Source organism: Poromitra crassiceps (assembly GCF_964638095.1).
Source record: "Poromitra crassiceps genome assembly, chromosome: 1".
Taxonomy (NCBI): domain Eukaryota; kingdom Metazoa; phylum Chordata; class Actinopteri; order Beryciformes; family Melamphaidae; genus Poromitra; species Poromitra crassiceps.
The window spans coordinates 64121502-64137657 of NC_139623.1; the positions used below are offsets into that span (position 1 = coordinate 64121502).

The window sequence follows — 16156 nt, forward strand, 5'->3', positions numbered from 1 at the left end:
ATAATATCTTTTTAATATGTTTAAAATGCTGCTATAAAATTGAAGGGTTAGGACAAAATACAGGTAAATGATTATTGATTTAGATTGGATAAATTCAACTATTTAGTTACATAAGTAAATCATGTAAACAGGGGGTCTGTTGGAATTGATCCAAGTTTCCTTAAGGTCAAAGACCCTCCTCATAAAAGCAGGAGGGGAAAATGGTTTGCAGACAGGTCCCCTGTCCCCATTTGACATTTCTGCTGAGGTCACACACAAAAGTGTCGACAGTTCAGTTATCTAAAAGTAAGATGGACGTTTATTTCCATGCCTATTGTGGTTAAGAGGTGTTGCGTCGTCTCCCGTCTCAGTAAAGGCGTTGTGGTTAAGGTGCCGTCTTTTAGTCCCCATGAAGACATAAAGAACAGAGGTTAAGCATGCATGGTTTAACCACAGGGTTTTTCCACTAGTTTAGTTATACGCCTGTGACGCATGATATGCATTTTGAGAGCTGACGCCTGTGACGTATGAGATGCTGAATGTGTGTGTGCGTGTAGGTGTGTGCGCAGGATGTTCTCTGAGTGTGTGCGTGTAGGTGTGTGCGCAGGATGTTCTCTGAGTGTGTGCGTGTAGGTGTGTGCGCAGGATGTTCTGTGTGCATATGTATGTATGTGCACGTACACAGTTTGAGCCACCTGTTTGCACACCCCCCAGGAAGATAAGCACCCAATGAGAATAGCGAAATTGGCAATCTGCATACCCACACATGGAAACTCCCCTATTAAGATCCAGCCTCTAATTTGATTGTATATAACCCACTGCTTGATGAAATAAAGATTGCTTCTTCATCGGAGGAGACCTGAATTCAGTCCAAGACTTGTTGTCGTTTGTTCTCTTTTCACTTTCACTCTCCACCAGAATTAACGAACACGGGAAATTGAGTCATCTTTGATTGCAATCCTTTTTCCATCTAATTGATTGGTCAACTTTGCTAATTTCTAATAGTATCCACATGTCATTTTTGACACACCCACAATATGCAAACATTTCAGATTATTATTATTACATGTACAGTCCATTTGTTGGAAATGTACAGGAAAAAAAATAAAAATTACAGGCCGAATACAGGTTTATTCTGCCGCGCTGGAGAGAGGCAGTAGTTTAGTAGCAGTTAAAGGCAAGAGTAAACATAAAGGTCTTTAGCTTGGATTTAAAAATAGGCAGAGTAGGGGCAGATCTAATGTGTTCAGGGAGTTTGTTCCAGTTATGAGAGGCATAGTGGGAGAACGCGGCTTCACCATGTTTTGATTTGGTCCTCGGGACAATTAGTAGACCAGTGCCTGAAGATCTCAGGGATCTGGATGGTTCATAGTGTAGAAGCATTTCAGAGATGTAGTGTGGGCCTGACCTGTTGAGAGATTTGTAAACTATTAGCAGAATTTTAAAGTCTATTCTAAGATTTACTGGCAGCCAATGCAGGGATTTGAGAACTGGTGTAATGTGTTCAGCTTTCTTGGTTCTTGTTAGAACTCTAGCAGCCGAATTCTGAATGAGCTGTAGTTGTTTAATAGCTTTTTTGGGAAGACCATTGAAAAGACTGTTGCAGTAGTCTAGCCTGCTAGAAATGAAAGCATGAATTAGTTTTTCAAGATCTTGTTTGGACATATAGCCTCTAATCCTTGCTATATTTTTTAGATGAGGACATTCCCATGTCCTCAGTGCCTACGGCCCAGGTGGGGTCGTCAACAAGGGCCTTTCTGTGTGGAGTTTGCATCTTCTCCCCGTGCTCCCCTTGGGTTTCCTCCAGATAGGAAACCCCCACTATATATACTGTACATATTGCTTAATTATATTTATGCAACCATGGCTAATTTCAGCCTTTAGTTGAGTTTGCCACAGACAGATATTATCTAATCAACTCTTTATTGACAGACACATAAGGTCCAATAAGAAGACACACAAACAAAAACACTACATTTAAAAGCATCACACCAAAAAATAAAATAAAAAAAAAGTAAAGTAAAGAAAAAAAATAAAGCAATCAGAACACTAAAGTAAGGCACTATACCAGTGTTTCCAAATGCACGATTGGTATTTCACATTACTGAAACTGGGTTGAGTCAGCAGCATAATAATCAAATTATGAGATACATTCAAACGACAAATAAACTTAAACGTCAGATTTCTCAGAAGAGCATGAAAAGTGCACACTCCTACTTCACAAAACAATTGACTGGCACTCGACCATCTGGGTTTTCTAAGTAGAACCCTCATACAATCATTATAAGCAACCTGCAGCTTTTTAATGCTTGTCTGCTTATATTTTACCCACAAGGGGGCAGTATACAGAGGAGTGCAGTAAGCTCTGAACAAGTTTATCTTGACATCATTAGAACAAAAGTAGAACTTCTTCCTCAACATGTTGGCTTGAGCATACAGCATACGCCTCTGCCTGTATAGGTCATCATCATCACTCAGTTGGTCAGTAATGATGTGACCCAAATACTTTGTTCTATCACACACTGTCAGAACCTGACCTGACAGATAGAATGAAGGAAAAGAAAGGTCCTTGTCCTCTCTTGTTCTACAGATCATGATGACACTCTTTTTAGCATTATATTTCACATCACATTTTACACCATAATCAGAACATATATTCAGCAGCTGTTGAAACCCAGCACTGCTAGGAGACAGGATGGCCAAATCATCTGCATACATAAAATGATTTATCAGAGTGTTACCAAGCACACATCCCATTCTACAGTTACTGAGTTGTACAGAGAGGTCATTCATGTAGAGATTGAAGAGGGCCGGGGAGAGAATCCCCCCCTGTCGGACCCCATTCCCAACCTTAAAAGGTGCAGAGACTTTTTCGCCCCATCGATCGTTCAGATAATTGTGTGTGTGTGTGTGTGTGTTTGTTACCTTGTAGTCGTTGCTGGGATCCAACTGATGTTTCCTGTAATACACAGAGAGGAAAGACAAACAATGAGGAAGCCATGACAGGAGAGGAGGGAGAGGTGTGTGTAGGTGCAAGAGCGGGGGTGTGTGTGTGTGGGAGTGAGCGAGTGAGTGAGTGAGTGAGTGAGTGAGTGAGTGAGAGTGTGTGTGTGTGTGTGTGTGTAGCCGTTTTCCCACATGCGTACCGGAAAATTACCTGTAAGTCAATATCGGACATTTCCCTTCACACCTCTCCTCTCGCATATGGGAATCTACCAGCGAAATTGCCTGTATGTTGGGGGGCGGGGCGGCACTGCAGAGCGGGTGGGGAGTGACGTGTCGGCAAAACTCCGAATGGTGAAATAAGTTTGCTTGTTTATCCGTTCACCTGCGTCGCGTTGAAGCACTTTTTACAGACTGGCTTCGTTTGATGTGTCCGGGCTTGCCTTCGCTGTCGGCAACGTAAGCAAAATACTTCCACATTTCGCTTCGTGCATTTGCTTCGTCTGTGTCCCTGTCGGGCTGCTGACTGAAGGAGGAGGACGGACTGTGGCCAGAGAGCGAGCAGGCAGCAGAGGGGAGAGGGGAAAATCAGCACGCCCACACATGAAGCTGACATACTGCTCTTATCACAAGATCATTTCGCCAGTTTGCTTTAATGTGCGCGAATGATTAGATTATGCCCGCTGGAACATTAAGCAACGTGTGTACACCTCGCCCATGAGAGTGTTGCGGGAAATGACTGGACCCGTTCTACACTTGAGTCCGCTATCGCGCATACCGCTCTTCTGACTGGCTCGAAACTGGTAAAATGTCCGCGATGACGGGGTCGCGCTTATACCGGAAAACAACTTTCCCACATGCAGGCATTAGACCACGTTCCGGTCATTTAGCGGTACAAAGCGCATGTGGGAAAACGGCTTGTGTGTGTGTGAGTGAGGGAGTGAGTGAGTGAGTGAGTGAACTGGGTAGGGAACTGTTACTGTGAATATTTCTGCTTGTGTCCGGTGTCTAGAGAGTCCAGAGGAGGAAGGCTGCAGGCAGAAATTGGTCACTTTTCAGATTGTTTTCTTTCTTTCTTTTTTCTCTCTCTTTCTCTTGCAGTCCATTCTCTGAAAGTGCTGTCAATGCCAATGGGGGGGGGGGGGGGGGGGTCATTTCCCACCAATGTGCTAGAAATATGCAGTTTGAGAATGTAAAGAGAGTTTGTCTATGGGGTGAGTGTGTCCGTGACTGCGTGTCTTACATGAGTCTGCCGAGTGTATCATGAGTGGCTTACTAGTCCATAAATCATCAGGTGTGTGTGTGTGTGTGTGTGTGTTTGTTCAGTGATTCAGAGCCACAGGTGGCTGACAGAGAGGCGAGATGTCAGAGGAGCCTTTCTTTGACGTTCTGTAAATCACAGTTAACGATCCTCTGTCACTTTCCATCCCCTATATCTCAGTCTGTCACTTTCCATCCCCTATATATCACTCTGTCGCTTTCATCCCCTATATCTCACTCTGTCACTTTCTATCCCCTATATCTCACTCTGTCACTTTCCATCCCCTATATATCACTCTGTCGCTTTCCATCCCCTATATCTCACTCTGTCACTTTCTATCCCCTATATCTCACTCTGTCGCTTTCCATCCCCTACATCTCACTCTGTCACTTTCATCCCCTATATCTCTGTCGCTTTCATCCTCTATATCTCACTCTGTCACTTTCATCCCCTATATCTCACTCTGTCGCTTTCATCCCCTATATCTCACTCTGTCACTTTCATCCCCTATATCTCACTCTGTCACTTTCATCCCCTATATCTCACTCTGTCACTTTCATCCCCTATATCTCACTCTGTCACTTTCATCCCCTATATCTCACTCTGTCACTTTCTATCCCATACAGGAGCAAGCAAGCAAGCTCAGATGGGAACCGAAACTCATCTTGTGTTTGACCTGTTGGAGCACGTTGCTCATGATGCAGGAGAAAAATGCCAAAGCCAATACTAAAGTAAACTAGAGGCCAGGGCTGCTCCAGGATTCCCTCTAGATTAGATTCTACTAACCTACATGCCAGCCTGAGTGTTCAGTGTTATCACTTCTGTCTGTCTGGTAGTTTTGCAGCAGTGCGGTGAAGCAGTCTAATATTCAGAGCTACATGCCAGTTCAAACGTTTGCCAGGGTACTTGGCCCTGGGTGAATGGAGGAAACACATATCCAGGGTGTGTCATTGTGTTGTTGACTGCTGACTTCCTTGGTGCTGTGAGTGGGGTTGGTGGACCAATAGGAGGTGAGACATGGGGCCAGTTGCACCAAGTGGTCTTACGACTGGTCTTAAGCTAAGTTGGTCGTAACTTTACGACCTAACAGCTACGCCGGTTGCACCAAGAGGGCTTAAGCCTTCTTTTCACTACGCCCAGGCGTAACTCTTACGCCTGGTCAGGAGGAGGCGTAATGAATTGCCTGCCACAGAGATCTCCGTGTCTATCAGCGGAGACCTGCTGTAATTGAGTCCTTACCGTCCTCATCGTCGTAAAGTCGCCTTTGAAGCATGACGTTAGATTATAACGAACTAGTTGTGTGGCTTAGCCTTCCCAAATGTTGAGGGTCGTTTTTTAGAATTGAATACATAGAATTGGGAACGTTACATTCAATTTCATTCAGACTGCCTGGCACTAATCGCCGCTGCCATTTTCCCCCGGGGCTTCCACAGGAGGAGGGGGGTGGGAGGAGGGAGGGTGTAGTGACGCACATACAGTAGTGGGTGACGGCGCGAGGCACATTTTTGGCCCAATTAGGGGGCATTCCCCGGCAATTCACATGGACGCGCATTGCTATGACCAGCGTAGTTAAGACCAGACATAAACCCTGTTGGTGCAACAGGCGTAAATCCACTCTAAAGACTGGTCTTAACTAAGACCGATGTAGGAGTTACAACCAGGCATAGTTAAGACCACTTGGTGCAACTGGCCCCAGGAGACCAAGAGAAGACCAAGATTGAGGGCGGACGAGACCGGGACCAAGACTATACAAATGCGAGACCATTTTCAGGACCATTTACACGCGACCATTTAACCTTTATACCATTGCTCTGCTAACAATGAAATAAATCATTAGGAATGATAGTAAAATATAAATGGCTGTACAGTATACAGTATACTCTAGGGCTGTTCGATTTTGCCTAAAAATAAAATTTACGGTTTTTTCTCTCAAAACTCGATTTTCTTTATACTATTATACTTCTGAAGAGAAAGGAGAGTCCCCACGCACAGCCAGTGGAAAGATCAGGTGCTGGTAGGTTGCAGGTACAAGGCATAAAACAAAAGAAGGTACCACCGCACACTGGAGTCAGGATTTAACTGAGATTTATTCAGCAAACGACGCGTTTCGCTGTAGCAGCTTCATCAGGTTTGCTCATACTATTATACTTCTCTAAACATTTGTTGCCCTGCAGAGCTCTTTTTTCTCGCTTTTTTTCACAAGTGATAATTTACGCTTTTACTCTGAAGGCAGAACAACCCAACTCCCTGTTTTAGCTTGCCGCTGCTATGCCTAACTTCCTGGCTGTTGCTTGCTAACCTGCAGTCACTTGACACTGGTGGATTTGACTCACTCGGTGCTCTGTTGGAGGGATACTCTTGGTTTGATGACTCTTGCCTGTAGCGTGTGTGTCTCTAGAGCTAAGCGACCACCCGTGCTCTGAGTTATATCTGTACTAGAATAACACAAAGTCACAACAGGTATGCGGGGAACTGCGATAGCAGTTAGGATGAAATTCAGACAAGGTGAGTCAGCAGAGGCTGGTAACATAACGTTATGAAGCAGAAGCAGAATCTATCAGTACTCGGTGGCCTCACGTGTTGTTTACGTCTGTGTTCGTGTGCGCGTGTGTGTGTTGTGGCAATCGTTATCTTGTAGGCTACAGCCCGCTGTGCAACATGCTGCTCAGTCAGGGCCGGCCCTAGCCATCTGGGGGCCCTAAGCAGGATATAGATTAGGGGCCCCCTCCCAGGGGCGGGGGTTTGGGGGCATCCGCGCTGGAAGTACTTTTAAGTAGGGGGTGGTGTGACGAAAATTTGACGTTTTTTGGACTTTTAGCCATATTTAGAGGAATATTTAAAACAAACAAACATGACAATGATGACGCTCGTTTGTAGCCCTATCAGTGTCAAGCAAGCGTATAGAACCCAGCAGCCATAAGGGTTGCCAGGTCAGTTAAACCAGGCCAGGGGTTCCCAACCTTTTTTGTGCCAAGGACCGGTAGATACATGCAGGACCGGTTGTCAATTGTAATGGTTTTAGTTACATATATATTTACTCACCAGGTGGCGACAAAGGGTAAATAACAGCCTTTTGTGTTGTACTGTATGTAGCCTACAGTATTTATGTTTTTGTTTAAACTACAAACATAAATAAATGTCAACCTATGTTTTAACTACCACACACAGCCTGTAATATTATAGCCTATGTTTATAAAAAAAAAAAAAAAAAATTTGAGGGGGCCCCTGGCAAATCCCGGGGCTCTAGGCAGCCGCTTAGTTCGCATATAGGGCGGGCCGGCCCTGTGCTCAGTGCTCACTCTCATTCATTTGCGCTGCTGTTTTTAGTAGCCAGTAGTCACAGCCTCCAGAGAGACTTTACAGCGGGGAGAAGGGATGAGTAGCAGCATGCATACATGAGAGAGAGCCGCCCCGCCGTAATGTAATTACCCTAGTTAAAGTGTAAATCGATTTGACGATTTTCCTTTTTTTAACATCGTCCTAACTAATTAATTCGATTACGATTCAAACTCAATTTATCGAGCAGCCCTAATATACTCAGTGACAGAATGCAATCCTTTGATCTGAAACACTTGAATTCCATATCACTGACCTTCAGAAAGGCTCAACACAGTTGACAGAATGAAGTGTAAAAACACCTTACTGCTGCTAAATTATGACTCCTCCCCCCTTTGTGGTTTGTATAAGCAAATCGTATTATTGATGATTTGGATGACATCTCTCCAGCCACCTTGTTGACCTGTGTTGTCTTCCTTTGTGCATGAACGTGAGGGGAGTGGCTACAGCGTTAGAAACTTTCAAACTACAAGGTTATTGGTTGCGATTGAAGGAGGGATTTTTACACCCAATCACAGTAAAAAAAAATATATATACACACACACAGGCAAGTAATGATGTCACTGCAGTTGTGGTCTCGGCTGGTGTTGAAATAAAATCCCAAGTCCGGCTTGCCTGAGAAACGAGATAAGACCGAGACCGAGGGAGGGCGAGTCCGAGACCATCAAATGTGGTCTTGAGACTGGTCTCGAGTACTCCAACACTACTGGGGTGTGTAACCCTGGTGCTCTGAGGGGTGTAACCCTGGTGCCCTGAGGGGTGTAACCCCGGTGCCCTGAGGGGTGTAACCCTGGTGCCCTGGCTAAATACCCACACAGGCCCTCCTTCCATCATGGCCAGCTAATCATCCCCTGATAGCTAAGTGGCTCATTCAGTCCTCAACTGGCTGCCATGCATCACAGTGGGTGCTACACATCGGTGGTGGATGAGTTGAGAACACTTTTTTTATTTTATTTTTTATTTCTGGTCTGAGTTATGGTCTCTCCTGTTTCTAAATAGCTGAATCGCTTGGTTTGAAGTAAAACCAGCATTTTACGAAATGTCTATGGAAAAGTGAAGGGCGGAAAATCCTTTGGTTCGTATGCCTAACACAGAAGAGGGTGTGACTTTGGAACTTTATTGTACTTGGCCAATTCCCCCCTGCTGTCCCGGTCATGTGCAGTCGCAAGCCGCTTCTTTTCACCTGACAGCGAGGGTTGTCACCGGCAGTTTTTCTGATCTAATATCTGTCGAGAGAGAGTTTCAAAAGTGTCGCGCGATGAACCATAAATTGTGCTTAAATGTACTTCAGAACGTACCGTCCGCGGATCTTGGCCACGTGTTCGGCGATGCAGGAGTGGATGTCACAATTCTTCCTGTAGACCTCAGCCAGCAGCTCGCCGAAGAAGCGCGTGTCCATCTTCATGACCTGAGGCACCTCCTTCACCTCGCTCCTCAGCTCCAGCCTGGAGGTCCTCTGGATCACCACAGGCTTCTGCTCGATCACATTAACGATCTCCACCTCCTCCACCTCCACCATCTCCTCCTCCTCTTCTTCTTCTTCCACGTCCTCCACCTGGAAAAGGGGCAGACAAACTTATTCACATGCTTCCTGTTTTATTTTTTAACTTGATTTTTATTCTTAGTAATTATGGTTATTAGGGCTGTGGCGATTCACTTATCTCCCGATTCGATACTATCACGATTCTTGGGTGCCGATTCGATTTATATTGCGATTCTACGATTATTGCGATTCGATATTACGATTTATTGCGATTTTTGTTTATTTTTTTCTCTTCTTTTTTCAGTTTGTTTGCTTTTTTACACTAGATTAGAACATGGGAAAAGTTGAATCATACACTAGAGACTGTATATTATATCATGAGTAGGGCTGGGCGATATAGTTAAAAACAGGGGCGGACTGGGATCATAATTCAGGCCGGGCATTAGATACCAAGCAGGCCAGGCCGATATGGGCCGACCCGCGTGAAATTTGGGCCGTTTGAAGCCCAATTTGGGCCGTTTGAAGCCAGATTTGGGCCGTTTGAAGTCCAATTTTACAATGAGATGCACCCACCCATGTAATTATTACTTCAGACTAACTAATAAAGTAATAAAACCACTAGTAAACCAGTAGGCGGCGTCTGGCCTGCTGTTCAGTGAGTGGCCTGACTGCAAGCACCCAAAAAAAAAGAAAAAAAAAAAGAATTGCGATTATCGATTCTGGAATAAAAGATCGATTCAAAAAATCGTGACATTAAAAATCGCGATACTTAGGTGTTATCTTCCCCCACCCCTAATGGTTATGGTTTTGTGTGGGGTGAAAAATGATGAATACAATGTACCAGTCAATGTGTACATTACCCAATATTGTAGTACGTGCGTGTACACATGCAATTTGCGCATCGTACAAATTATTTATGTCAAACATCAGTGATGATGTCGCTTATATTGAATTACAGGTATATATGCTTATATACAATAAGTTAAACTGGTGAGGCTCTTTTCTGAATGGTCCAGGTCTCTAGGTTGTGGTTGTAAAGTTCCATGAGGCTGTGATTATCCTAGAGATCACAATACTGTAGGTCATTATAAAGTGAGGTCGAGTTTACAAAAATCGTTGTCTCAATACAATGAAATGGCTACTATGGGGAGTAACATCCTCAGATATGAATATAATTAGGCCCATTGAATCTGCATGCAAGAGTCAGCTTTCCAGTCATATCCAATTTACGCAATTCCAAGACTGTTTATGCAGAAAAGTAAATAGAATAGGCGAAAATAACACATTTATACTGCATGCAAAAACTGCATTTTGTGTGTGTGCCAAAAAACTGCATGGGCTTAGCATAAAGTTGGTGTGTCTGCAAAGGGGAGACTCGTGGGAGGTACCCATAGCACCCTTTCTCATTCAGATATCTTGTGGTGAGAGGTAAATGGACGCCTTTGAAAATGCCCATGCCAGTTTTTCCCTCACCAGAATATATCCTAACTTTAGAGCTAACTTCCCCGACAAGCTAGCATGACATGGTTGCTAGCAATGGATTCCTTAGGTCTTCTATTTCATGTGATATCAGTATCTTCACTCTGGCTTTAAAACTGAGCCCGCTATAGCCTCTGAAAGACAGCAATGTCGGCCGTGGACGCCAGCATCCTCAAGGCGTACAATATCTTTTCTTCATGCACACATCCACGACCCACTCAAACAGCACCAGGTCGCAACCCCCAGATGAGAAGCACGGATTCAGCCCGCAGAATGGATGATGACATGCAGTATGCCTTGGGTGTATAAGAAGCATGTCGTTCAGATGCCAATGTGATGATATCTACACTGCATCATGTGCCATTCATTAGAGGGTTTCTCAGTCAATTACTGCAAGAGATTTACTACAATGCAACAAGTCACTCCTCGCCTTGGGGTCATGCTGCCAAACGGCTGTCAAGATACAGCATTGATGGAAGGAAGGACTGAGGAGCATGAATGACGACCGCCATCACTGCTGCACAAATAAAGCTAGATGCTCATTGGCTAGCTAGCCACCAAGAAGAAGACATTTAGGACATCTGGGTAATGAAGTCCTTCAGACGTGGCACATTCAAAGAATTCTCTCCTGCCACCACTTGGCACTGACAAAAGTGAAAGTTACCATTCATACATGGATGTATACCTCTTCTCTGATTATTTTCTTGCAAAGGTAAGACTTAACCCTGTGAGGCAGCTGGATTTGCACGAGAACGAGATCACGTGAAAAATCCATCTTGCCACGTTCTAATCTATTGGTTTGAATCCAATCCACCAGTGGTTTGGACCAATCAGCATCCGAGGAAGAAGGAGGCGGTCCTAAGTTGTTGAATTTAGCTCGAGATAGACAGATCTTCATCCAATCACATGCCAAGTATTTTATGAAAGTGCCTGCCCTTTTTAACCGGTTTCGAAGATCGCATTCCCAGATGCTTCTGTCCAACAAACATCTGGCAGCGTCAGTTTAGGTAAGGCTGGGATTAACCAATGAACAAGAGACATACTTCTATGAGATTATAGGATATGTTAGTGTTTATATAACATCCCGCTGTAAATGGAGGGTAGGGGCGTAGCTGTGTGGGGTTATTGGAATTACAAAAATGGGCACATCCAATCAATCATTGGATTAGGCGCACCACACTTCTAAAGCCCGCCACACCCACCTATGTGGCAGCGCTACACTTGGCATCGAGCTCCGCTCGAATTTGCCACCTTGCGCTCAAAATTCAAATTGTTTAAACTTTGACCTCTTTACCGCTGACCTTTCTCTGCTCTACCTCGCAGTGAGAGAAGAGAAGATCGCTTATCATGTGAAGGCAGCTTTAGGCTCTCAATGCTAAATCCCAATGTGCATTCTGTACAGGCTGCGCCGCACTGCTGCACCAAACACACCCACATCTGCCTGTTATCTGCCTGTAGCTGCAGAGTCCAGTCAAACACACCCACAGCCGCCTGTTATCTGCCTGTAGCTGCAGAGTCTAGTCAAACACACCCACAGCCGCCTGTTATCTGCCTGTAGCTGCAGAGTCTAGTCAAACATACCCACATCCGCCTGTTATCTGCCTGTAGCTGCAGAGTCCAGTCAAACACACCCACAGCTGCCTGTTATCTGCCTGTAGCTGCAGAGTCCAGTCAAACACACCCACACCCGCCTGTTATCTGCCTGTAGCTGCAGAGTCTAGTCAAACACACCCACGGCCGCCTGTTATCTGCCTGTATAGCTGCAGAGTCTAGTCAAACACACCCACAGCCGCCTGTTATCTGCCTGTAGCTGCAGAGTCCAGTCAAACACACCCACAGCCGCCTGTTATCTGCCTGTAGCTGCAGAGTCTAGTCAAACACACCCACAGCCGCCTGTTATCTGCCTGTAGCTGCAGAGTCTAGTCAAACACACCCACATCCGCCTGTTATCTGCCTGTATAGCTGCAGAGTCCAGTCAAACACACCCACATCCGCCTGTTATCTGCCTGTAGCTGCAGAGTCTAGTCAAACACACCCACGGCCGCCTGTTATCTGGCTGTAGCTGCAGAGTCTAGTCAAACACACCCACATCCCCCTGTTATCTGCCTGTTGCTGCAGAGACCAGTCAAACACACCCACATCTGCCTGTTATCTGCCTGTAGCTGCAGAGTCCAGTCAAACACACCCACATCCGCCTGTTATCTGCCTGTAGCTGCAGAGTCCAGTCAAACACACCCACATCCGCCTGTTATCTGCCTGTAGCTGCAGAGTCCAGTCAAACACACCCACATCCGCCTGTTATCTGCCTGTAGCGGCAGAGTCCAGTCAAACACACCCACATCCGCCTGTTATCTGCCTGTAGCTGCAGAGTCCAGTCAAACACACCCACAGCCGCCTGTTATCTGCCTGTAGCTGCAGAGTCCAGTCAAACACACCCACATCCGCCTGTTATCTGCCTGTAGCTGCAGAGTCTAGTCAAACACACCCACATCCGCCTGTTATCTGCCTGTTGCTGCAGAGACCAGTCAAACACACCCACATCTGCCTGTTATCTGCCTGTATAGCTGCAGAGTCCAGTCAAACACACCCACATCCGCCTGTTATCTGCCTGTAGCTGCAGAGTCCAGTCAAACACACCCACATCCGCCTGTTATCTGCCTGTAGCTGCAGAGTCCAGTCAAACACACCCACAGCCGCCTGTTATCTGCCTGTAGCGGCAGAGTCCAGTCAAACACACCCACGGCCGCCTGTTATCTGCCTGTATAGCTGCAGAGTCTAGTCAAACACACCCACGGCCACCTGTTATCTGCCTGTAGCTGCAGAGTCTAGTCAAACACACCCACGGCCGCCTGTTATCTGCCTGTATAGCTGCAGAGTCTAGTCAAACACACCCACGGCCACCTGTTATCTGCCTGTATAGCTGCAGAGTCTAGTCAAACACACCCACGGCCGCCTGTTATCTGCCTGTAGCTGCAGAGTCTAGTCAAACACACCCACGGCCGCCTGTTATCTGCCTGTATAGCTGCAGAGTCTAGTCAAACACACCCATGGCCGCCTGTTATCTGCCTGTAGCTGCAGAGTCCAGGCAAACACACCCACGGCCGCCTGTTATCTGCCTGTAGCTGCAGAGTCTAGTCAAACACACCCACGGCCGCCTGTTATCTGCCTGTAGCTGCAGAGTCCAGTCAAACACACCCACGGCCGCCTGTTATCTGTCTGTAGCTGCAGAGTCTAGTCAAACACACCCACGGCTGCCTGTTATCTGCCTGTAGCTGCAGAGTCCAGTCAAACAGTTGTTGCATAACCTGTTAGCCAACGCCAGGCAGGGCTGCTGGCTGTGTGTACTCTTCACGTGGGAAGCACCCTCACTCTCTACAAACAGCTGTCCATCAAACTCTTTGTTGACACGTGACAATGACAAATGTGTGATGTTTGCACTTTCTATGTTATACCTCTTGTCTTCATACATGTGTCCCTTTTGTACTGCATGTGAAGAACTTTTGTGGCAAAGCTTCTTGGTGAAAGTGCTTTACAAATCATTTCGACTGACACCCAGCAGACCTTGACCCTATTAGAGCCACATCTCAAGAATGTGAAAAGAATGAGAGAGAAGTTATTCTTAGTGACTTGGCTCATAGCCAAACCAATGTTTGTTGTTATATCTTCAAGTGAAGTCCACATCAGGCTTTCAAAGACAGGTTGGTTGGGTTCCTGAGAGGCCTATCTTGTTGATCTATCTAACCAAAGCCTCTTCTAAACATGAACTTTGGATCATAACCTTATCAGGTCCGACTCTCCCCCGCAGGTACCCTGCAAGACATGACTCAATAAACCACTTAATCACTTTCTAAACATGGGGAGAAGCTCCGGTGTGGTTTGGGGCACAGTGCCTAGCCTACTGTAGAGGAAAGGTACAAAATAGGCTACAATTCTCTGCTCTGGATCAAATTATATGTAGGGATGCACAATATGGATTTTTACAGCCGATACGATAACCCATAAATATATGCTTCACCTGGCCGATAACGATTTAACGAATTATTTCACATTTTTGTTTAAAAAAAAAAAGTTCTTAACTCATTGAGTGCCAAGGACGAGTATGTTCGTCAATTGGTTTAGTAACGTAGAGTGCCAAGGACGAGTATGTTCGTCAATTGCGTTTTTTGATGGTGGGACGTGGATCAAAGCCAGATCCATCTCCTGTGAAAGTATGGTGCATGTTGAATGTGTAAAAGCTATTTTACGGACCCATTAGGTGGCGACAGTGCTCTCCAGATTAGAGAAAGGCGAGGAAAAACAGCAGAAAAAGCCGTGATGAAACCATTCTCATGAGAATCGTTTGGCTTTTCGCTGTCGCGCTGGGAGCCGGCGCACAACGGTGGGGGGCTCCGAAAATAGACTCTGGGTGCAGCACACTTTGAAACGCGCAGCAGAAAGCCCAGAATCGGACGCAGCTTCATCCCAGCTCACAACCGAAACCCCAGAAATGAGCGAGCCCGATCCAGACTCCCCCGACGAGCGGCCGCCATCCAGGCAGCAGAGACTCGCCTGACACACGCAGCACTCAGAACGAGCAGAGCCACCAGAGACACACCCACGGAGGAGGAGTTTGCAGTAGAGGGGGGTGGGGGTGCTGTTATATTGAAGGAAATTACTGTTCAGATGTTTCAGGTCAGAAAATATTAGCTTCAGAGTCAGTGATTTGCTTGAAATGCTATATTTCACAAAAGGCTCAATATCTCAGCTTCTAGATGGAAACGCCAATTTTTTCTGTTTTTGACCTATCTTCTCCGGCTGATAACTAAAGAACGGAAAATGATATCAATAAACTTTTTTTTGCTGCTGATACAATAGAGTCTCATCGTTCTTTGTGCGTGTTCGGTGTTTACATAGTAATATCACACAATATTCTGTGGGCCTCGAGAAATCACTGAAAATGCTCTGAAACTCTGGCACTGGGAGCGTCCGTTCTCCAAAAGTGGCTGGCACTCAATGAGTTAACCTGTATTTTATGCACACCTGGGGTAAAAAAAAATAAAGAAAGGGCAGATGTAGTGAGCAAAGATGAATGATTTAATATTCCATAGCTCTGACCTAACCAAATCTAACTGACATCACTATAACACAAAACACTTCTGATGTAATATGATTGTTTTAGTAAAGTGTATCACTCAATAGTCAATACAAAAAATAAAGGCTTTTATAGAACCGAAAGCCTAAAGCTGCTTAGTCTGCAGATAAAACACGAAAGGCATAGTAATTTAGACTCTTATTGGCATGTTACTGATACTAAATGGGCTGAATGGGTCTGAATTTTGCATTGGGGCCAGTTCTATTGAAGTGATGGGGCAGGCATGGAAAGCCTCACTATAAGCCATCATATCTGTGTCGTTTCACTTTTTACTGAAAAATGCTCCCTCTAGATCAGTAGCGTAGCCAGACTTGGCTCATTGGGTGTGCCACAGAAAGCCAGGGTATGCCAGGGGGCGGACCACCTGGTGGCGGCCGCAAGGCCACCGCCAATTTTTTCTGGGGTCTTTTCAAACCAGATTTAGAGGAATATTTGTGTGTTGTTTGCTCCTTTTCGCACTCATTATTAGCAGGTAGAAGCAGTCAATTAAATTGTATTTTTTGGCAACATAAAACCACTTTGTTTAGTATCTCAAAAAAGTCTC

The 16156-nt window shown here is 45.5% G+C and overlaps 1 protein-coding gene across 2 annotated transcripts in view; it reads right to left on the reverse strand.

Annotated features, from left to right (window-relative positions):
- The window catches only part of pof1b (POF1B actin binding protein), a 224034-nt gene that overhangs the window by 67248 nt on the left and 140630 nt on the right, over positions 1 to 16156 (reverse strand). For both annotated transcript variants that reach the window (XM_083643071.1, XM_083643070.1), the window contains exons 4-5: positions 8818 to 9074; positions 2905 to 2938 (exon numbers count right to left, since the gene is read on the reverse strand). In XM_083643071.1, coding sequence (XP_083499197.1) covers positions 2905 to 2938; positions 8818 to 9074 — 291 coding nt within the window. The remainder of the gene's footprint in view (positions 1 to 2904; positions 2939 to 8817; positions 9075 to 16156) is intronic.